Here is a 23578-nt window from a genome sequence, read left to right on the forward strand (position 1 = left end):
GTCCAACAGTCCTCTCTGGTTTTTTTCGGTATTTGACCTTTAACTATGCTCCAATTGCTGTGGACTCTTCTACTGCTTCTATGCATTTATGTTGGATGTAGTATGTGGCTCAGCATTGTCTTGCTAAAATATGCATGGTATTCCCTGTAAGAGACATATCTGGATGGGAGCATATGTTGCTCTAAAACTTCTACATACTATTCATTGACAGAGCCTTTCCAGATGTGTAAGCCACACACACTGTAGGCACTAATGCAACACCATACCATCAGAGATGCAGGCTTTGAAACTGTGTGCTAGATGGCCCCTCTCCTCTTTAGTCCACAGGACATGGTGTCTGTGGTTTCCAAAAAGAATTTCAAAGTTTGAAGTTTTTGTTTTATTATTGTGTCATACAATTATACTCCAGAGTCCACATGGGCTTACATGACACCAAGAATTAAAATGAAACCAGGATCAGAGTGCATAGTTGTATAGTAGTTCTCTCATCATTATAGAACAGAAAAGGAAGATGGAGACCAAATAAAAATGAATTTATTAGTTAAATAAACTATCTTGTCTTCTCTTCCAGGCTTTTGAGACAAAATTTTGATTCATCTGACCACAGAATAGTTTTCCATTTTGCCTCAGTCCATTTGACGTGAGCTTTGGACCAGAGAGGATGGCAACATTTCTAGATCATGTCCACCTATGGCTTCTACTTTAAATGAAACAGCTTTAACTCACATTTGTGGATGGGTCCTTAAACAGGATAGAGTTCCACTTGTTTAGCTGGTATACTTCAAACATATGATGTTAAAGCTCTTATACTAATCTTAATACTGATGGTCTCTTTAAGTGCAACAAAAGCAAATGACACCTCAGGAAAATGACTGATTATTATAACAGGTTTTTAAGACCATAGAAGTTGACCATAGGTGTCAGATGAGGAACTGATAATTTCCACAGCAAAAATGCACTGTAAGAAGTACATTTGTCCATTAAAATGATGTACTTCATTTAGATTTAATTTTCAGAAAACACCTTTTACATATGTACAGAAGAAGCTAATTAAAGAGTTACAAATATGTAACATTGGGCGCCATATGTTCCCCACATGAACTTGCACAGGAAAATGCTGTGATCAAAGAGATGCACCATCAGATATATGGATAAAGGCTAATTATTAGTTTTGATCTCATCATGTGTTCTTCTCAATCTTGAGTATTTTGCATTCTTTGTTTGTACAGAACCTGGGATTCTGCAGACTTTTCACCTTTAAAACCTTCACATATTCAGCCCTTTCAGAGTGTTTTACTTGTTATTTAAATATTTTTTTTATCTTTTTCTTCTGCTTTTCCATTTGAAGGTCAGTGTGAGAAATTTTGAAACCTACCGCTCATCCTTTTCTCCTGTGAGACAGGAACTTTTATTCATACTTTAAATGGGTCACTGAACTCTAACAGTTCACTTCAGCCCACACATATCGCTTCTTTTTTAGACTTTTTACTGTGTGGGAAATCAGTGGAGTGGCTAAAAGGGTCAAAAATTCAGAACAAATAATTTAGAGAATTATAAAAGGAGTTACGCTCTTTGATCTATCATCCACAATTGATTCCACTTAGTTCAAAGGTGGATATTGCAGACCTTTTTTTTCCTATTGTGTCTTCTTCTTTCATTTAAACGTAATTTATTACACATAAGCAAAACGCAAGATGATTTTAAGTTTCCCTTTTCTAACTTTAAATGTTTAGTTAAGGACAAGTGCCATTATCTCCTCAGAACCAAACTACTTTTCAAAAATTAACTGCCTGCAAAAAACTTCACTTTTTCTCTCCTTTAATTTAGCCCTCAGACATCGCAATAGAAGCTTTGTTGTTAACATCGCTGCAGCACAAAAGAAACAGCACCCACAGAGTTCTGACTCACCCTTTTACAGCTTGTCAAGCAAATACTTCTGAATCAGATTCTTATTTTGAAAAAAAATGCTCTTCCGTTCATCTGTTTGATCAATCATTGTCAGCAAAATGTCTGCTTTAAGAGAGACCGTTCTTAAACATCCAGAGTTCTATGGATGTCATCTCTCTGGCTTGGAAGAAAGCGGAGCTGGTAGGGGAGGTGGAGTGTTACCATATATATATATAGTTGGGCTCTCCTCAATGCACAGCTCTTTCATAGGGGTTGGACACTCTTCTACTCTGGAGTTGCTCAGGTCGAGAGACAAGTGTGGGGATACTCACAAACCCCCAGCTGGCAGCCTCTGTGTTGGAGTTTTCCCCAATGGACGAGCGGATCACCTCTCTGCGGCTCTAGGCTGCAGGGAAGAAGGCTCTGACTGTTATCGGTGCATAAACTTCCAAGTACCAAGCTCTCTTGGAGTAACTGGATCGTGGGTGCCACCTGGAGACTCCATTGTCATTGAACATCCATGTGGGCAACAGAGACACCTGGAGGGGGGTAAATGGGAACAACAGCCTGCCAACCTGAAACCCAAGTGGTACTTTGTTATTGAACTTCTGTTCGACCTCCTTCTGTGGAGGTCTTCTGGGCGTGTCCAACTGGAAGGAGACCCCAGGGTAGACCCAGGACTTGCTGAATGGATTATATACATCATCCTGGTCTGGGAATGCCTTGGAATGCCCCAGGAAGAGCTGGAGAATGCTCCTGGAGAGAGGGCTGTCTGGGTGGACTTGCTTGGCCTGCTGCCACTGCAACCTCGTAGATAAGCGGAAGAAAACTGAAGTTTGCATATCTCAGTCAAAGAATCCTTTGGAATTTTTATTTGCTTAATCCTCAATAGGTTGTGGGGTGTTGATGGCCTGGTGGTTGTGTCCATGCATTCCATCTGCAAAGGCTGTTGCCTCCGGGATGTGTGGCTTGGCTCTCAGCCTGTGGCTCCTATGTCATTCCTCATTCTCTTTCTCTCCAGTTTTCAACACTATCCACTAAAATAAAGGTATAAGAAGCCAAACAATAAATCTTGCAAAAACTCAATAAGCTCAGACCCATGCCCCACTGATTATTGTTTACTGCCTCTTCAGAATGGATTGTTTAGAAAAACCGCTGACCTCACTGTATAAAAGTTGCTTTTAAATCTTGTAACATTTATTTAAGGCCTTTCAGGAATTTATATGCAAATGAGCTGAATTGTTTATTTTTTGCCTGTGCGCCCTGAATTACATTGATTTCTGTCTGCAGGCAATCAATTACCAAATATGTGAACACAGAGCAGCAAGCACAGGGTCACTGGTTCAGAGCATGCACTCACATAACAGACACTATTCTGAATTTCTCTCTGTTTTGGTACATTACTGCTGTCTTCCCAACAATTAACAGCCAATTTTCCTTTTTTATTTACCTTAAAAGAGACTTTTGGTTACATTGAAGCAGTTTAAAACACTCCAAATAATCCGACAGGTCTGAGGCATCCAGTAGTGATTAAAAATTAGACTTCTGATTAGCACCACAGGGCCCTTTGTTGGAAGTGTTTGACTGAACAGAGAATAAAGATCAGCTCTGACTGAGATGGCCTTTCTCCATCAATCAGCCTCACCATCCTGTCATGTATTCCTCAGGTTTTCCACTGAGTTCGTCTATCACTGCCACCTAATTGAAACCACTCTGTCTCTATCATGAACAAGAGGATCCTGATCCTTCCCGACCAGGCTTAGGTCTGAGCCTGCTGTATTTGTGTGTAACTGTGCGTGTGTGTTTATAATGCTGTAAATCTGTTATTGATGTCAGTATCTGTGCACAAATCATAAAAATCATCTCCTCCTTCCCTCCGGATAGTCTGTCAGTGTTGAAAAAGCTCATTGCCAGAGGCATACGGTATAAGCTGGCCCCTATCTCAGAGATTAACACATCCATTACAGCACACACATACACACACACACAAACATTGATATACCATTACATTCTCCTTTTGCACCACAAACGCCCAGACTCCGTGTGAAGTCCCTGTCAAAGCAATGATTACTTTTGCCTGTTGTATCTGTGTGCATTTATAGAGCAGAGTTTCTTGCCTGCAGCTGTGTGGGAAAACATTACATCTGTATTGATGGCCTCCATAAACAGTCAGTGTTGCTGTATGACACGCACAAAGTCTCAGTATTTGTCCTTGAGCCATCTCTCCAAAGCCTAATTCTATTTTCTAACAGAAACAATATGGACACTCAACCACACAATTGCAGCTCAAACTAATCCAGAGCACTTCTTCTACTTTTTGATGGGTTTTAAGAGATAATTCAGTGAAACACAATACTTTTCCTGTCTGCATCTTTGAGAACTCAGACAGTGCACTTTAAGATCCTACCACTAAAAGTTAAGGGGGACAATTACTCTGTCATCCTCTTCTACTTAGGTTAATTAACATTATATGTGCACATTAAGGGATCTTTCTCTCTTTGAATAACCGTCTATTATCCCATTGCTAAAAACTTCTGTTCTAGCTTCATAGCAGGCGGAAAAAGATGTGTTCACTGGAAGCTTCTTTATTAATAACCAGCTTGGATCTGCTAAATAAAGTGAGAGGGATGAGAGAAACTTCAGCTGTTCGAGCACATACCAAAATGCAAACTTTACTTTTCATTCCCTGAGATATATTACCTCTGCCGAGTATTAATATGTATGCTTTAATATTCATTCAGATAATCACCCACACAAAAGACTTTGTCATATTTTACATACTGTGCTGTTTGAGTATAAACAGCAGTTAGCATTAAGTTATTTTTAGCTGCTAGTCTATTTAGAGACAATTAGACATGAGGGGCAGCACTGCAGCAAACACTGGGTTAAAAAATTGCTTTTCAGTGATTCATTGAAGGGCGGCACAGTGGCGTAGTGGTTAGCACCGTTGCCACACAGCAAGAAGGTTGCTGGTTCGCCTCCCCGAACAGGGCCTTTCTGTGCGGAGTTTGCATGTTCTCCCCGTGGAGTTTGCACGCATGGGTTCTCTCCAGGTACTCCGGCTTCCTCCCACCATCATTAGGTTAATTGATCACTCTAAATTGGCTGTAGGTGTGAATATGAGCATGTCTGGTTGTCTGTCTCTATATGTCAGCCCTGCAATTGACTGGCGACCAGTCCAGGTCAATCACTATCAGTCCTGTACACCGCCTCTCGCCCAATGACAGCTGGGATAGGCTCTAGCCCACCCCTACCCCGACCCAGAATGGAATAAGGGGTATAGAAAATGGATGGATGGATGATTCGTTGAAGTATATGAAAATGTCACATCTGCGACAGTATTTTGGTTAGTTTGGATGTAAAGCTCTGCTACATAAGATCAACCTTATGCCTCTGTGGTGCAATCACACAATGACACAACTTAAGTTACAACTTAACCAGTTTCACCATAGAGTTTAGGGTGGACTTTACACCTTAACTGAAGACATAGCTAACACATCGCTGGTGCAACAGGCTACTGCACTGCTCAGCTCTGCCCATCTCTACTGTTTCAATTGAGAACTCAGTTCAATAAAAACGACACACATCATAGGGCATATTTACTAAACAGAAAACTGACTTTTTGTATTCATTCATAAATTCCTCAGAATGAGGGAGAAATGCCCTAAAAGGTGCCGTGTTTGAGCTGGAAGTGGTCCCATTTTTTTTTCTTTTAAGGGCATTTCTGCCTTATAATGGGACATATTGGAGTCAAACCAGAGCCTGGGCAGTGGAACTGCTCTGATTGAGGGAGGATTTGCTCTGCAGTGCATTTCAGATGATGGCACACCTGTTGCATGTGGAAATTGGAGGTTATGATGTGCTGGGGTTTTTTTTGGGGGGGGGGTTTGTTTTTTTACAGAGTCCTCAATTCAAAAATAGAATTAGTATTGAGAATGAGGGTGCAGAGGTGGTTGCCAATAAGCATTTCTGGTCTTAACTTGCTGGAAATGCAGAGTGTGGGGTCGGGTCATGTTACAGAGGTGAGTTTTACAGGTGAATGTTTAACCTATGGCAACCTCCATAACAAGACACATTCCATTACAATTATAAAAATAAAACATTATCCGTCTTTGTAAATTTTAGGAAATATCTGAGATACTATAAGACCTCAGTTATTAAATATATATAACATAGGAATTGTTATATGACAATTAAAGGCATGTCAGCACAAAACTTCTAGATACTGTATATTTAATTCGAATTTCCTCCACACACAATGACACAGCTATGACAAATGTAAGATAAAGTTAAAATCTGCTCCATGCAGATTGATTCTGGCATGGGCCAGAGACACAGCTCACAGCGTATACTGTTGAAACCACAAAGAGAGTGACTGGTGCATGCAGCACTGACAAAACATGGAGCAGATGGACTATATGGAAACTGGGAGTTAGACCTTCACACGGAAAGTAAAACTGTTAAAGTTAAAAAAAAGTCAAAGACTTTAAATTTAAAATGAATCACTCATATCACCTACTTCCACCTGATCCATATGTACTGCTTCAGTGAAGATGGTTGTCCACATACTAGTACATCTCAAGTTACTAAGAAAAATATGTCTTGGTTTTCCAAGTACAAATCAGCCTTCAAACATCTGAATGGTCACATAACTGGCAGCATGTGTGACTCTAACGAGGCTCGTGTCCTGCAGAGGGCCCTGAAAAGGGATTGCATCAGTGGCAGCCTTGTTAGTCAGACATCAATCTCAGAACTTTGAATAAAGAAAAAGAGAAAAAAAGTTCTTTCTTTGAAGGAAAGAATTGCAAAGAACCAGGACTCTCTTACCTTGGGATACAAAAAGTCTAGACGATAGCAAGACAATGCTGAGGAGAGAAAAACTGTCAGCCTGATAGATGCTAACTACAGACAGGTTTGCATAACAGATAAGAAATCAAACCAGCATCAGCTTCCTTACACCTTTAAAGCTCTGAGTTTAAAGCCTGAAACTCTTTACTGTGTTCTTGTGCAGATCTCTGCTGCCGTGTGAGTGAGTCTACCTCGTCAACTGTATTGTGATGTGCCGAACAAAGAGCTGTTTTGTTTCGTTGTGTTTTAGTCTCTGCAGAGATGGGGACGTACATGAAGAGAATGAAAGAGGAAGGACCTGGGATTTACACTTTACACTGATAGTGCTGATGTGGACCTTTTGTGATTACACCTGGATGAACGAGGGAAGAAACTCAAAAGAGGCAGAAACAATGAAGAAAGTGTTTTTGAAAAATCGGTATATTTCTAAGCAAACAAAGTAAGTCCAAAAGTTAGTCATAAATCATTGTTACCTTACTTAATAGTACAGCAGGGAGGAGATATTATGAGCAACTCAGACTGTGAACAAACAAAAGAAAGCAAAACAGAAGAACTTAATTTATCATCTCTGCAATTCCTCTTGTTTCCTTAGATTTCTAAATGTTCCGCTGTAAAAGAACGACAAGAGCTTAATTGCATTGATTTACACATCAACCACCCAGCTGAGTTGAATCCAGGCATTCAAAGGCCTCATTAATGATTCATTTCATGGTATTTCTGCCTTATTTGATGAATATGGGATGTACAGCATAAGAGACAGAACAAGGAGCTGGTTTGATGAGGAAATGATGTATTTCTGATTTTACACTGCAATATAGGCTGCTATCACAGAGTCAGCTTAAACATTCTGTACATAATTTACAGCTTTGACGTATATTTTTCTCAGTTCTTTGAGTATTTGACCTATTTGAGTGATTAAATGACTTTTCTTTTACATAAATTTTAAGAGGTGTTTATTTCTTAACTACTCACAGTTGAGGACTCATCTTACGCCAACGATAATAACCTTTTGTGGAATTCTTCTTTTAAAAAAGGGCGACTGAATTAAAAAACACAAGTAAAAACACTCTTTGTTTACATTCCAATAATTAAAAGCTATGTCTACATTTATCATGATTTGCACTGACAACATTCAGTCACTATAACGGAAGCTATGCTAAATTAAGTATACAGTAGGCTGTATATATTGAGCGCTTTCTGGAATGCAGTAGAGGGTTGCTTGCAGCTTACGTTGACTTCCCAAAGGCATTTTACCTGGTGAGTAGAGATGCCCTCTGGAGGATTCTGGAGCTTCCCAGGCTCCCACATTTGCTCATCTAGCTAACGTCTGCCCTGTATTCTGGTAGAGAAAGCTGTAAGGTGTGATGGCTCCACCTCTGATTTCTTCCCAATGACACAAGGGTGCGTCTTAGCCCCTACACTTTTCAGTACCTGTATGGACTGTATCATAGGGGGACTTATAGAGACAGCAAACTGTACACTGTCATTTTGCGGACATGTTGATGTGATCCTTGCGGAGTCTGTTAATGTCTTTTTGGGGACATCTGAGTAAGGAGGCCGCAACGTTGGGAATGCACGTCTCCTGGGCAAAAACAAGATCCAGGCATTTGGGGATGCCTTAGATGCTGCCATCTAATCTGTTTCTGTTCATGGTGAAAGCGTGGAAGTTGTAGAGCAGTTCCCCTACCTTGACAGTTATCCATCAATCTGCTGACTGCCAAGCTGAGATCAACCACAGACTCTGACATGTGCATGGGGCAATAGGTTTGCTGAGCAAGACAGTGTGGTGTTCCCAGAGCATGCAGATGAAAGTCAGAGTCTTTAGGTCATTGGTCTTCTCATTCTGGCTATAACCCTGTGAAGCCTACTGTAATTTGATCCAAGATACAAACCCAAATAAAGGATTATTTTACCAATGCATGCAGCTGTCTTACTCCTTAAAGCTGCTAAATTATTGTCTGATGTAATTTCTGCTTATTATGGTCTGTTTGTTCTTTATGTGAAAATGTGATGCTGCTGTCTTGGGCAGGACTCCCTTATTGAAGAGATTTCATTTGTCAGTGGGGACCTCAAAGAAGTAGAAAAAACTTTAACATTTTTTTTTTCAGCTGTCCACTTGAGTATCCGACTGGCTTTTGGGGCAACCCTCAAGTGGACATGTGAGGAACTGCAGGTTTTCTTTTTTAGTTTGTTTTGGTTTGTTTTCTTCTACGCCAGAGGTTGCTACCTCATTTTTATCTATTTTCCTCCTGCAACTATTCACCTCTACTCACAAGATACTTAACCTTCTGAAACAAATTTAACTTTTGAACCATAAATTTTAGCCACTTACTTTGTTTTCCTCTGGAAGCCCTCCATTTTCCCGTTCTAATGACACTATCCACTCATCTGTAGCCCTTATGAAGGTTTTACAAATGAGCCTGGAACTTGGGTGACTTTCTGGGACCTTTAAAGATTTGGTGTACTGACATCTAATGTTTAAATTCCTAATCAATTTTTTGATTGTGTCTGCTGATAGTGGCTAATGTTATCTGCCATATTGTCTATTTTGTATCCCACAACGCATTGTAACAGGAAGCAAAATAATAAGCATGCATTAGAGTAGTAGCAGTGACCCTAGGGGATAAACTGCCTACAATGAAGCCTGTTTTGTGACTGCAGGCTGAGGCAGTTCTCTAAAACAGTTCAGGAACTTCTGTATACTTGATAGTCAAGGCCACAAAATACATAAAACATCCTGGATTTAAAGTACAAAGATTACCCTTTCAGTCAAAAATACTGCAGAATTCCTCCCAGGTAGGCTATAACTGTTTTTTGCCCAGATATGCAGTAGCTGATATATATGCCATTGTTTGCACGTCTGGATTTCAGCGACGTTGCCATCCTTCATTGTTGCGAGATGATTTGTGACACAAATGGAAATGGTAATAGGCTTTTATTTTATCAACCTGTCAGCAGCCTCCCTCTGTTCTCTGCACAGTCCACTGAAGCACAGTCCCAGGATCGGAAGGTGGAAAAAGATAGAGATAAATGCAGCTTTACTCAGTTTAGACTCTTAACAGTTAGATGAAGATTTAAGACGTTTCATTGACACTGGAGGAGCTTTACCAATGAGACCTAAGAAAACTCAATCTATCTCTGGTTTTAGAAGGAAGAGCATTTCATCTGTAATGTAAAAAAACATTCTTGTAACATTATATATAGAAACCTCTCCCAGGGATTCCTCAGAATTTGTTAAATTCTTCTTTAATCCACAACTTCTTTTGTTCTTGTGTCTGCAGTACTGCAAACGGTCGTCTCCACCTCGCCCTGGGAATGTTTGTGAGTCCAGCTTTGCCCACTGCAACATCTCCACTACACCGTCCAACAGCTCCCGAGGCACAGCCAAACATCACAGGTATGATATTTAATTGCACACACAGATAAAAGTTTTTCCAGTCGAGATGCTGCTGTCCCATAAGTTTGCTGCAGGAAACCGCAATAATGCAAATTACAGCAAGAGTAGGAAACTTCAGTGTCCTTTCCTCTAATCAGCAAGGACGCAGTGAAGAGAGAAATTAAATTACCCACATTACAGTGCATCCAAAGCTAATTGCTGATTCACGGAAGAATGATAGTAATTATAATTAAAGCTATAAACATGTTAATAAGCATATCTATAACAGTCATGAACACAAGATGCCAGTGAGATAAAATGGGATAAAGGCGCATGTGAGGGGATTTATGAGCCAGGGTATACGTGGAAATCCTGGGAAGCTTTATTCTCACACTGCTCAGTGGTGTGTGTGTTAGCATTTTCTTTTGCAGCCAAATACTCCAGCACACACTTGAGTGCCTATTTCTGACAGAGTTAGAAATCCCATCTTTTACCAAGGCTGCTTTCTCTTTAACAAGTTGCACAAACAAACAAATTTGAAGAAAATAAAGCTCAGCAGATCAGGTTTTAAGGATTTCTTACTCATATTTTCAGAAGCATTAGCCTCTGCCCTGAGTTTTGTGTTTTTATGTATATGAGAGGAAAAGACATTGTGATTTCAGAGTAAATAAAACAAAGCTGTATTCAAACTTTCACTGCTACAGGGAGAAAATACATAACCTCCTTTTTTTTTTACTTTGCTCTTTTTTTTTTTTATCACATTCACACCTGAGAGCTCAGAGCACCCATGGTTTTCTACCTCTCACCGCTAAGCAACTCCGGCAGAGCAGCTGGGGGTTAATCACCTTTTTTCAAGGGGATCCGGGCGCTAGTTGAGAAGAGATTTTTTCCCAGACAAGCTAGAAATTCAATCAGACAACCTTCAAACCACAAAGTCTCCTTCCCTTTTCACAGAACTGCTGCAATACTTTCTTCTTTTCTTTCTATTTCCTGCTCTGTCTGCAGAGTTGATCACAAGAATGCTTGAGCGGCAGTCTGCTGTTCTTACCGCAAATGGCGTTCTTTGTAGGCGATCACGGTTTGTTTGGTTGCAATCGCCTTAGCCTGGGCAGCGACTTGGAATTTATAGTGAGGAGAAAAGGAGTGTTGGGATTCCACAGTCATGAATAACTGGAGAGAAACTACCCAAGGAGAGGTGTTTGCAGAATTTCATTATTATAATGCCTTTCAAATAAAACATTATCAGGTCCTAGCTGTCCAAGTCATTATGGCAACAGAGGCTAATTTAGAGGCAAACCTTACAGTCCCTGTAAATTGATAACAAAAATCTGGACTTTAGGTTTGCTGCATGACAGGCACACTGTGTTATGAACCAGCAGGCCAAATTTCAGTCAAGGCCAGTCAGGCCAAGTTTATAATATTAAGCTTCAGACCAGTAAAATGTGACAGTAAAATGGTGTGGGCTTGTCTGTTGAATGAGCTGAAGCCACACCCACTTAAAAGAAATACAGTCCTCAAATTAAAAAAAAAAAAAAAAAAGGTGAAGAGACAGAAGTCAGATTAAATTTACTGTTTTCTGGTACAAATCTCTCCGTTATGATACTTTTGATGACCTGGAGGCTACTGTGGCTGGTAGATTTGGGAAATTTACCTCACAATGAACCAAAACACTGCATGTAGCTCGCTGTTAACTTTCAATACAAACAGTGACATCAGGTAACAGCAGACTGTATTTAGATAAACTGCTCAGTGGTTTTAGATTGTTGTAGCCTTAGGGGGATGGGGTAATTTTCCATAGCAGCAGTGTAGTTGTGGGCTTCTATATTTGCCCTGCTCAAATCGAAGCAAGCCAGGAAAGAAGTGAACTGCTTTCTAACACTCTAAATCCAAAGAATCAGTTACACATAGATCTCAGTGTTTTCCCATTTAAAACAATCTTAATACAACATCTCTAGTGTGTTAAGATACATGTTTTGTTTTTCACTTTACAGGGACTTTAAAACAGCAAAGTTGACATCAGCTAAGAAGCTGCAAGAAGACATTTTCTTCCTTAGAAAAGAAAGTCCAGTGCTTTATGCTGTTTTTAATTCTATGGTCGGTTTTAAGATATTTTATAAATGGTTTGCAGAATGAATATTCCCATAGTAGCCAATGGTTTCAACAACTATAATACAACAAAGCTGATGCTAAATAGCAAAAAATCAGGCTTTTTACCATTTTTCAGGACTTTTTCTTTTCTTTTTATTTCAGAATTTTTTGGGGATTTGTATGCCTTTATTTGGAGAGGAGGATAGTGGCTATCTGACTTCTCTGTATCAAATTTGGTGATTTAAAGGCTTTTTCCTAGTGTCTCTAAAAAATACTCAAGGAAATGTAAAAAAAAAAAAAAAAAGCTGTTAATAAACATATATAAAACAAATCTGTTAGTGCTTTAATGTTATCTCAGTGTCAGTTGTTTTGCACCAAACTGTGAGCAGTCACACCAATAAGACTATCAAGAATTAGTGGTTAATTTAAGCAGTTTAACTATTGATATTGAGATCAGTGAAATCCTTTCAGAAAACTCATGCTTTTATAGCTGCTTTATTGTTTGCATTTTGTCACAAGGAAACCCAAAATGTACGAAAGAGGTGTGGATCATTAATCTTCTGATAGAAACATTGGATCCAAATTTTTCTTTCCAAAATAGAGCTTTAAAAACCTCTCCAAACCATATGTGCATAAATAAGTTCTAAAGAGGAAGCTGATCCAAAAGTGGCCAAAGAACAAAAAGACCAAAAGGCAATTCAAACTGATCCAAGTTTCAGTGACCTGCTCAAACTAGAATAGAGAGGCAGTGTTAGCTGAAAAATTCACAACTTATAAACAAACACAAACAATTATAAGAAATAATCATCTACTCTTTCTGCCTTTACTCAAAAACAGATCCTCCCCCCTGAGATGAAAATGAAGCAACTGTCTGCCTAATTCTCCAACACTGTTGTAATTTTAATGATTGCTAGTTTTAATGCAGTTTTAATACAGTCATTAAAGTTTTTAATGACTGTATGAAAATTAAATTCAGCAGAATTGTAGAACCAAAAAGCAGCAAGACATGACAAGCCTTATTTAGATAGACCTCAGAAAGACCGCTATTTTTGTTGCTTCATAAAGTTATGATAAGCTGAAAGCTGGTGGAAACCGGTGAGCAAATAATGGTACAAACCACAAAAAAACCTGTCACACAAATGATGAACCCTGACTCAAAAATATGTTTTGTATAAGAATTGACATCACAGACAATTTTCAAGACATGATTTCAAAGAAGGATGGATATGGATGCTTTGGTGAAACATTTCAACGATGTAGGGTTTGGGGTTAACACCTCCCATTTGGTAGGTTGACTAGATTAGCAATTAGCTAATCTATACAATTAAATCAGTGCAAGTGAAGGGGCTGCACAGGGGCGCAGGGGTTAGCACTGTCGCCTCAAAGCAAGAAAGTTCCTGGTTCACTTCCCACTCAGGGCCTTTCTGTGCAGAGTTTCCCATGCATGCATTCCTTCCACCACTGGAAACATGCTCTAGATGTGATCTGAACTGCACTCCAGAGATCTTAAAAAAAAAGTTGCTTTAAGTGGAGAGAGGAAAACAGAGAGGCAGCACACTGGTGGATGATAAAGAGAGAGAGCCCAACCAGAGGTAAATAAGCAATGATACAGAGAAAAAAGAAGTACTCTCTGAGCGTTTCACAGTTCTTACACTTTCAAAAACATGCACGCAGGTACAGGATTTTGTTAAACAGCTACTGAAGCTCCACTCCTCTGACACAGACTGTGTTTCACTCAATGGTCAGAAGAGATTTTTTTCTTTAGCATCCAATAAAATGCAGTTTGAAAATGTCTGTTAAGGACAGAGCATAGAAATAGACAGCTTCAGGTGTTAGGCCTAAAACCTCTTATCTACATTTGGCATGACTTGAAGGTCTTTTTTATATAAACCAGTGCTATCAGTCACCCTTTACATCTGTCAGTGGGTTTCACAATTTCGAACCATTAAATAGTGGAAAAAAGATGCCAATTATCACCATTCAGTGTTAAAATCTATTGGAAAATGCAACATTTCTTCATGCTCTGAAAAGTGTTTATTTTGGAGATAGTTTTTTTACTCAAACTCTAAAAACAAAATATGTGATTCTACTTGAAATGACTCAAGAACTTTATTAACACATTGAGGAAAATCCTAAAAATTGACTGATTCAAAATACCAGACAATAAGTGCAATAATAACTTTGAATCTTGTTCCTTTTTTTTTTCTTAGAAGTGGTTCCTTGTCCCACATCTCAGATCAGAGAACCAGGGCAACCCATTGGTCAGCTCCACGAAGGACCCCGCCCATTCCCAGGGGAAGGCTTAATCCAGTTGGAGGATCCAAGTTTTCAGGCCCTGCCTACCAGCATCTTCAGGAAGTAGATGCATCTGAGAAGGACACTGAGACACAGAGAGGGTAAGATGACATTTGGATCAATAGAAAAGGATGCACCTTAAGGAGACCGTAGGAAGTGCCATGCTACAGGCTCTGACTCTGCAGGAAGGCTGTTGAAGGTGTAATCACAGCTTAACCATGTAGAGTATTTTATGGTCTTATCCACACCTTCTCCTTTCTTTCAGTCTCTGCTTTGCTTCTTTGCCATTTCCTCTATATGCTGACACATTTCAATGAAAGCCACTAACTGAAAACTACAGGCCTGCTATGGACAAAGCATTGGGTTTTATTTCAAGGGTGGATATTTCAATTCCAATTCTGGGATTTTCTTTTTTTAAAAAGACTGCATTTCTTTTTTTAATCTCCTTTACTTCCCCCATCCCTTTGTTTTTCCAATCTGCTGAGCAAAGATAAAAACAAGGTCACGTTATGTTGTGGTCTGCAGTACAGTGGCATGAGTTCAAAGAAAATGCTTTGCCTGGTGCTTTGTGCTTTTAAGGACACAATACAGACTGCACATCAGTTCTTAAAACTCTTTTTTTCCCTCTGATGTCCTATCATACCTGAATAAATTCAGACTCTCAGCCTTTTTTTAACGTGATGGCTTAGCAGGTGGAATAACAATTAAATCCCAGCATTCAAATGTAACACAGCAGGGTTTCTTTTCATAGGAGTCAGGGGAAATGCAAATGATCAGGGCAAATGATTAGCAAGAAATGCATTAAGTGTGAAAGGTGCTGTGCTTTGACCCATTTTTGGTCGGTCATGAGTCAGTGCTTTACCCACCTGGACTGGTATTCCTTTCTTCAGGCTTTCAATTCCCAGTGGTCCCGGCTCAGGATAAAGCTCCACATGACCTATATGCATACTAATAGAAAGCAGAAGAGGAGGTAGAAATAGCTGGACAAGAACACACTCCATAATACATTTAGCAACCGTCCACACAAAGTTTATTTACAGAGTTGAGTGATGCGCACTGAACTGTTTAAGGGTGCATACATAAGGCCTGCAAGATTTGCCCAGGCATTACTATAAAGAAACAGGTGCTGCCTAATAATAATGCTCCTTCTATTTACCCTATCACTCAAGTACCAAATCAGTTAACACATGTGCCCAGAGCTGCTTTGCCCACAAGTTTTCTAAGATCTCCTTTAGTCAAAATATTTCTCTTCTGAAGTCAGTTGATCAACCAAACAGCACCTCTGGTTGTCATAAGTTCCTGCTGGTTGACTCAAGCATCCTATGGTTGTCCTAGGTCTACCCAAGTGCCCTCCGTTTAATTCGACTGTATACCTGGTCAGTCAAAGGAGCTTTTAGTTCCCTATACTCATCGAAAATGTAACTTAAGGATTACCTGGTGATCCTAAATGCCCACTCTTCAATTTTAGCATCTTATCATACCATCTCTTAAGGTCTACCGGTATGTCCTTGGTCTAACCAAAAAGTTATCCTGGTTGGCCATAGGATTATCATCTACTAAGGGCAGGATAACTATTGAATCTTTAAGTTTCCTGTAATCAACCAAAGTTAAACTAACTCCCAGTCTTAGACTTCAGCATCTTGTGGATGTCCTAGGTCTCGTTAGATCTGCCCTGTTGTCCTTTGTCTAACTTAACTGTTCACCTGATCAACTAAAGGCCCAACTGTTTGGTCCAGGTGTCTTTTGGATGGTACAAGCTTCCAAGTCTAGGCATCTCCTTCATTTTGTATCCTGTAATCAACCAAAGTGTGAGTCAAATATCCCTTGGTAACACTGAATGCCAATGGGTGGGCTTAATCTTGTCATGGTTGTCTCAGGTCTCCTGAAGTCTGCCCAGGTGTCTGTTTAACCAGTCTATTGTCCTGATCAGCTAAAGGGTTGTCTGCTCAGTCCAAATTGGGGTTAAGTGTCTTGCCTAAGGACATATCCACACGTGATTGCAGGAGCTGGGGATTAGAGTTGGGGTCTTTTGACCCTCAAGCCTTCCAATTATGGTTCAACCGAATCTACCTACTGAGCCACAGTCGCCCTGAGTACAAGCATTTTGGCTGTGACACCCGAGGCTTCCTTAGTAGTCTCAGCTCAAGCGTCTTTTGGTTGTTTCAGGTGTCTCTAGGTTAACCCAACATTTTTAGGAAAGGCTAAAGTGTCATCTGCTGAGCTAAAGTGCCCCCAGGTTGAACCAAGTGTCCCCTGCATAGTCAAGGCATCTCATTGGGATTGAGTTTGCTGAAAGAAACCTCTGCTTCTTGTGATTAACAAGATTAACAAGTACCCTTTTTATTTTCTTTGTAGGTATGCTATAGGTCCTCTAATGTGTCATTAGTTTTACCCTACTGCTTTCTGCTCAACCCAAGGATTCTCTGCTTTGTCCAACTCCCATTTCTTCAGGCTGAGTATCTTCAGTTCATCCCAGTTTCCCTTTGGAAGCTCAGGTATCCTTGTGTTCTTCAGATTTATTGTAATTGGTCAAGCGTCTTCTGGTGTCCTCTTATCAGTCAAACTTTAGCCACTTTAGTCTCCCCTGGTTACTCTTAGGTCCCATTCACACCAGAGTTGTTTAATAAGCTTAAAAAAAAAACAAAAAAAAAACCTTCATTTCCCCAGATAGTCCGGTTTGTTTGGAGTGGTGCAGACCAAACAAGTGAATTCTGGTCCACTTGAAAACAGGGGTCTCGGTTCCCTTCCAAACAAACCCTGGTGTGGTTCTTTTGATGTGTGAAAGCCAAGTGGAGCAACTTGTGAACAGGAAGCAGGAAGGTAGATAGGAAGGTAGCATAAAGAGCAAATTTGGTTTGTGTGACTAAGCACTGTAGGAATGTGAACCAAACAACATAAAAGTGCAACTTCAGCCCCAAACCAAGTCCACCAGACTATTAGGTGTGAAAATAACCGAAGTGGTTGACCAAAATAACGCCAGGGTCAGACCTCATGTCACTTAGTCACCCCCAGAATTTCTGAGTCACTTTAGTCCCTCTACGGAGTGTAAATGTACTCAGGTACAAGTGTCCTTTCCTCCAAAAACATCCCCCTCAGGTCTTTTTAGTATCTCTGCCTTTTCTCTCAAAGCATCTGTGCAAGCTAGATTAAAACTCAAAACTCTTAAACAGATGTTGCACAAAAAATCTGACTATTTGGGACATAGAAAGGAATAAGTTGTGCTAAACAGCAAGAGGTCGTGGCCATCTGCCATTTACACAAATTCAATCATTTATCAGTCACACATGTAACCACTCATAAGCCACCCACCCCATATTGTATGATTTCACTAATAACAGATGGACACACAGATGACTTACTCCCTTTCTCATAGTATCGTAGCCGTGGTTGCTATGGAGATATTTGAACGTGACAGCATGTAGACTGTGGGAGAGTTTCTGGGACAGAGTCAAGAAAAGAAGGACAACCAGTATGAATCCATTCTGACACAGACGGAAAAGCATACAAACATATATAGTTGATAAAGGGAAAAGCCGTAGCAGGGAAGTCAAAGGATGAGATAGAGGAGTGTGCAGATAGCATATGACAGTTAGAAAACGCTGTAAAGAAAGGTTGCCCACTCCGTTCCATGCCTGTTAGTGAAGCCTAGTGTTATCTCAACAAAATGGCTGACAGGGAGACAGAATGTCTTGTGTTGTTACCACTATTTTAAGATAAAGCTGTCTCCAAAATGGCTGACTGAGACGCTGCTTGCATTTCTTTTTGGTTTTCTTCCACTGTTGCAAGTTTCTTCCTCTCTCTTCCAAGTTTATCTTAGGATATACTGCAAACAAATCCTATAGTTACATGCACAGCCTTTAAACAGACAGCCTTTGCATATATTGTGTGTAGGCGTATAAACCTACAGGTATCCATATGTTGCTTCTCTGAAAGCGTTAGTCTCCCACTGTTACGAGGTCACCGCATCACATTACGTGGAAATTGTTATCAAACGTATGAGATACATTAGGAAATTATCTGTGGGGAATGGATTAATGAAAATGACTGTTAACACTTGTACATGTAATGAGCTCCCATAAAAGATAAAAGCCCAGTCACTTATCTTAGTACCTCACTTGCACACAATCTCTCTGTAATACCCCTCTAGCTGCTCCCCCATTGCTCTAGGGTCTATATTTGAACTCTGCTTCATAGATTCTTGCAATCTGATTGTGTTTCACCACATCAAAAGAGAGATTTGTCTGTGAATGTTATCTTGGGAATTAGCACCCCTCGCATCATCCTCTCTTATCGCCTGCGGGATCCTCTCTGCAGGGCCCACTAAATCTCCACTGTGGTTTTTTCGGTGAGGGTTTTCATGTCTCGGAGAAATACTGCAGTGATAAAAGGACGTTATGATTTCCTTTGAGTCTGGAAAAAGGAGCACCTTCTCCTCCCTCCACTATTTTTGCAAGCCTTGATGGAGAGTGTAAATGTGTGTGATGAGGTATTACAAAAAGGGTAGCAGTCCATGTTGCATTTCAACAGGACCAAAAAGGCTAGTCTCTACAGAGGATTATACCACAAATGAGGCTCTGCTTCAAAATAGAACTGGATTTAGACACTGATAACGGTGAAGGGCATGGTCAGTCTTGGAAAAGAGAGAAAGAGCTTATGCCTGGACAAAGTTAAGTCAGGTCAAAGCTAAGATTCAGAGAAAACACTTGCTTGACTTGATCAAACCCTGAAGATGTAAAACCAGTGTCCTTTTAAGTGGACCACCATGTAGACCTTAACACAGGCACACATTTCAAGGATTACAGAGCAGCTCCCGAGTCCAAATCCTAATGAACAAAGAGAGCCAATTTAAGAAAACAAAAAGAGTCTAACAGAGGTATGAATTAGACAAACCAAGGTAAACATGTTTATGTTTATATTATGTATCAACAAGTGTTTTTTAAACAACATAGTAACAAGAAACCAGTGTGAGGAAAAGGGGCAATACATTTTCTTGAGCTGATATCTGCTTGAGAAACCAGATGTGCACGCTTTATGTGCATCAATAAAACAGTGATTTTTTGTTCTGCAAGATAAAAGTAATGAGCCCTTTGTGTTGCATGGTAAAAAGTAAGGGTGAGATGGTCAAAATTAAGAATGCTGAGAAGTCATTTGATAACATTATTACTGCAAAAGCCAGAAGATTATGCAAAATTAGATAAAAAAGCTTTATACGTTGGATTTATTGATCCCAAAAACATTTTTATCAAAAAATCAAACAAATGTGATCCAAGAATTCCTAAGTTGGGATCAGAATTCAGTTCTGCCGATGGTAGAGGTAGTAGATAGAAGGGTACTGTGGCAGCATTTTATATTGCTTTTATTCACTGGAAGGGCACCCTAGATGGCACTTTATCATGTTTTGCCCAATGGTAGGACATCATAGAGGTAACTTCATCTTGTTTTGACCAATAGTTTGGCATCATGGAGGGCACTTCAACATGTTTTGTCCAATGGTAAGGCAGGATAATGGGCACATGATCATGTTTGTTCAATGGAAAGACACAATAGAGGGCACATTATCATGTCTTCTCCAGTGGTACAACACAATAAAGGGAGCACTTTACCACATTTTGTCCAGTGGCTGGACATGATCGTGGGCACTTTATCATTATTTGTCCAATTGTAGGGCAGCATAGAGGGCACTTTATCATGTTTTGTGCAGTGGTAGGGCACTTTAGAGGGTCCATTATCGCGCTATGTCCAGTGTTTCAGCACCATAGAGGGCACTTTGTTGCATATTGTAATCCAAAAAGATACATCTCTGTGCTTTTTCTAACTTTAAAGGTCACATATTTTAAGTTTATATTGGTCTCAGAGGTCCTAAAACATGCCAGTGAAACTTTTTGCTGAAAAAAATACTCCAGTATTTAATTTTTGCATGCCTAAAAATCCTCTTTTTTAACCCTGCTCAGAACGAGTTGTTTCTGTGTCTGTGGCTTTAAATGTTAATGAGCTGTCTGACTCCGCCCCTGATTACACTACTCTCAGGAAATGGATATGGCTTAGTGGATGTGGCTCTCCTGATCCTCCTCACAGCTGGAGAGGAAAGCGGAACTTCCTTCCAAGCGGGGAGGGCCAACCGAACATGGGGGTGGTGCTAACTCCCCATATAACATCATGAGGGGAGATCTGAGAAGGGCTCGTTTGAGAGGTGGTCTGAAAGGTGGAAAAAAAAAAGGGGGGGGGTGGATATTTCTGATTCTTGGCTGGATTGTGGACAGGCCAGGGGCACATGTTTTTATTAGAAAAGCCTGAAAAAGTGTATTTTGCATAATATGTGACCTTAAAAGCACCAAGGGGGGCAATCGCCCCCACCTCCCCTCTAAGTCCAGTAGCAGTTGTTTTAGACCAGTGGGCTATTGCCTCGGTTGAATGGTTTTCTTTTATCTCATCCTAGTAGAATCACAGTAACTAATGTCTGCCTATCACATGCCTGATCAGAAACTGGCAGGGCAAAACTTAAGTCAAATACGATCATGAAGCTTTATTGTCATTATACTGAAGTGCAATACAACAAAATTACAAAGGCATTTCCCGAAGTTAAACTAATCAAACATTTACAATAGTTTTCAACAGGCTACTGCAACCATGCACTGTGATCTTGTGTCCTAGCCTCCTTTCAGTCCACTAGTAGGTATATTAATATGATACTATAATATCTATCTTACCCAACAGACATAGAGGGTGCAACTATATTCACAGATTTTCCTTCATCTCATAGTTTCTAGGCATACTGTTTAAAATCAGTGTCTTCTGACAGGACTTTATGGAAATGCTATTCTTAGTAAGTTTTTTTTTTTTTTTTTTTATGTGTGTATAACAATGATTTCAGACAAGGAGTTTACCACTGTGGGAGCTGTGCAGCAGGGTGCAGACGAACATGATTACTCACAGCAGTGTATCTTTGCATTCAGAATAATTAAATCCAAATTCCAACTAAAGTGAAAGAGACATGAAAAACAATGACTGTGAGCTTTATGTCAGTTTTTGCAGCCTAAAACTTGCTCACACTATTGATTTCACCATCTCTGGGTTAGGCAACAAATCTGGTTAATGTCCTGCTGCATAGGAAGACCTTGAAACATACTTTCATTATGGTTATGAGTTGGCAGTTTATTTTAAGAAGTCTTCTTTCCTCAATGCTTTAGGGGGAAGACACAAGTTTGACTGAGGTAAAAAATTTGAAAAAACATTGAATAGATGTGGATGTTTTAGTGGGAATCAGTGCAGTTACACAATCTGAGCTACAGTGATTCAAAGGGGATTTTCAAACAAAGCAAATGGTCTTGACCCAAAAGTGAAAGTACTAAAAAGGAAAAGAATCGATAGAAATTACAGCATATGATTATCTCAGCTGTCCTTGACCACAGCTGAACGCCTTTAACTTGAAAGCCACACTTCTTATTTTCAAGATTCTTTAAGTCATTAAATCAATAATAAAAGTGAACTCTGTGTTACCTCTTCACTTATATAAAGCAGCCGAGGTTTTTGGAGGGTTTTATTGTGTGCATACAGACTTAGATATATAAGGATTAAAGGAAGATGTCAGACCTTTCTTCCTCCCTCTCACCATCCAGTTAGCCTGTGAGATGGCAAAGGGCGGAGAGCCATCCCTCTGCGGATTCTGCTGGGGTTTCAGTGTGGGAGTTAGAAGTGTTGAATACACGCTCAAAGACGGACACTTTTTATGGGTGAAAGAAGTTTTTCTCCTGTTGAATAACCTTTTCTTCCTTTTTCTCTGTCTTTTCTGGCTACAATCTCTACTTCTCATCACCTCCAGGTGCCAAACACAAGGAGAGATCCAACATGATGACCCCAGACGAGATTCCTTCCATCATATGCAAACTCCTGTTTCTTTGCCATCGTCGTGGAGCGGCCACATCGAGGTGCGTTCGGGCCTGTGCGCTTCATCCGAGCACCGCGATCTGAATCCATCAACACGCAGCCTTCGCAGGCCCGGGCGGCGTCAAAACCAATCTCCTCCTCCTCCGTTCCGCTCCTGCTCTATCCCCATCATCCCCTCAGTCCAGTGTCACCACGACAACGAGGTGTCCTGTATGCAAACAAGCACAGCCACAACAACGATGTCAGTCACCCGCGGAGCCGTGCCATCCAAGGATGAGCGAAGAGCAAAGGCAGCGCATGCTCCGTTGTCTTCTTCTTCCTGCTCATCCGCCATTGGCCAGCAGCACGATGAGGTGGCGTTACTGCTAGAGGAGGCACAGGAGCAGCTCAGGGCGTTGGCACTAGCTCACAGGAAACAGGAAGATGGTGGAGTCGTCACCTGTGGGAATTCGACGACCGCGCTGGTGGAGGCAAGAGAAACTGTTTGCTTCCTGAACCTTGGTGGAGGAAGTGCAGGGGCACTGAGCTGTAACGGACCCACGCAGACGCAGTTACTCAGTCCCAGCCAGTCTCTATCACACAGAGACCTGGGCCAGAGCGGCCAATGAGACGACGCAATTAAGGACGTTCACTTTCTGTTTGACAGTGTTTGACAGACTCTGGTGTTCTGCTTCTGTGGGGCAGGAATGGAAGTGCCGAATTAAAAAAAAAATGTAATTATCATGGAGGTTCTGAAAATGTGCTGATATTATGCCTACTGTGTGGAAATAAGCATAAAAACTCTTGATGAGTGGCCGCCTTTACACCGACTGACAGTATGGATAAAGAAAAAAGTATTTACATGCATTTATTTACAAAACATGACGAACACTTCTACTTAGGCAAAAAGAAACCAAATAGTCTGTCAAATCCATGGTGTTTTTAATTGTAAAAAGTATATATAAATATATATATAAATATATATGGATATAAATATATGGAATTCAAAAAGTGACCAAGTACAAAGTTGAAGAACACAGGAATGATGTAACTTTTTTCTTTCTCTCTTTTTTTCTTCCCGTTTTTGTATTAACTCACTTTTTTAGTTCTTGCTAAAATCTAACAAAAAAAACTTCATTAACATCCCGCCGCACGTCCACGAGCCGGGAGCTGGATTTTGTGAGCCTACACAGAATCCAAAATGGCTGAAGAGGAAGGAGC

General features: G+C 40.3%; 1 protein-coding gene across 2 annotated transcripts in view; it reads left to right on the forward strand.

Annotated features, from left to right (window-relative positions):
• Nucleotides 1-23374, forward strand: part of LOC121511377 (pro-neuregulin-3, membrane-bound isoform) — a 568578-nt gene extending 545204 nt beyond the window's left edge. For both annotated transcript variants that reach the window (XM_041790028.1, XM_041790029.1), the window contains 3 exons: nt 10017-10132; nt 14410-14595; nt 22314-23374. In XM_041790028.1, coding sequence (XP_041645962.1) covers nt 10017-10132; nt 14410-14595; nt 22314-22986 — 975 coding nt within the window. In that variant the 3' untranslated portion in view covers nt 22987-23374. The remainder of the gene's footprint in view (nt 1-10016; nt 10133-14409; nt 14596-22313) is intronic.
• Nucleotides 23375-23578: the final 204 nt, after the last annotated feature.

This window comes from Cheilinus undulatus, linkage group 6 (genome assembly GCF_018320785.1).
Source record: "Cheilinus undulatus linkage group 6, ASM1832078v1, whole genome shotgun sequence".
Lineage (NCBI taxonomy): Eukaryota > Metazoa > Chordata > Actinopteri > Labriformes > Labridae > Cheilinus > Cheilinus undulatus.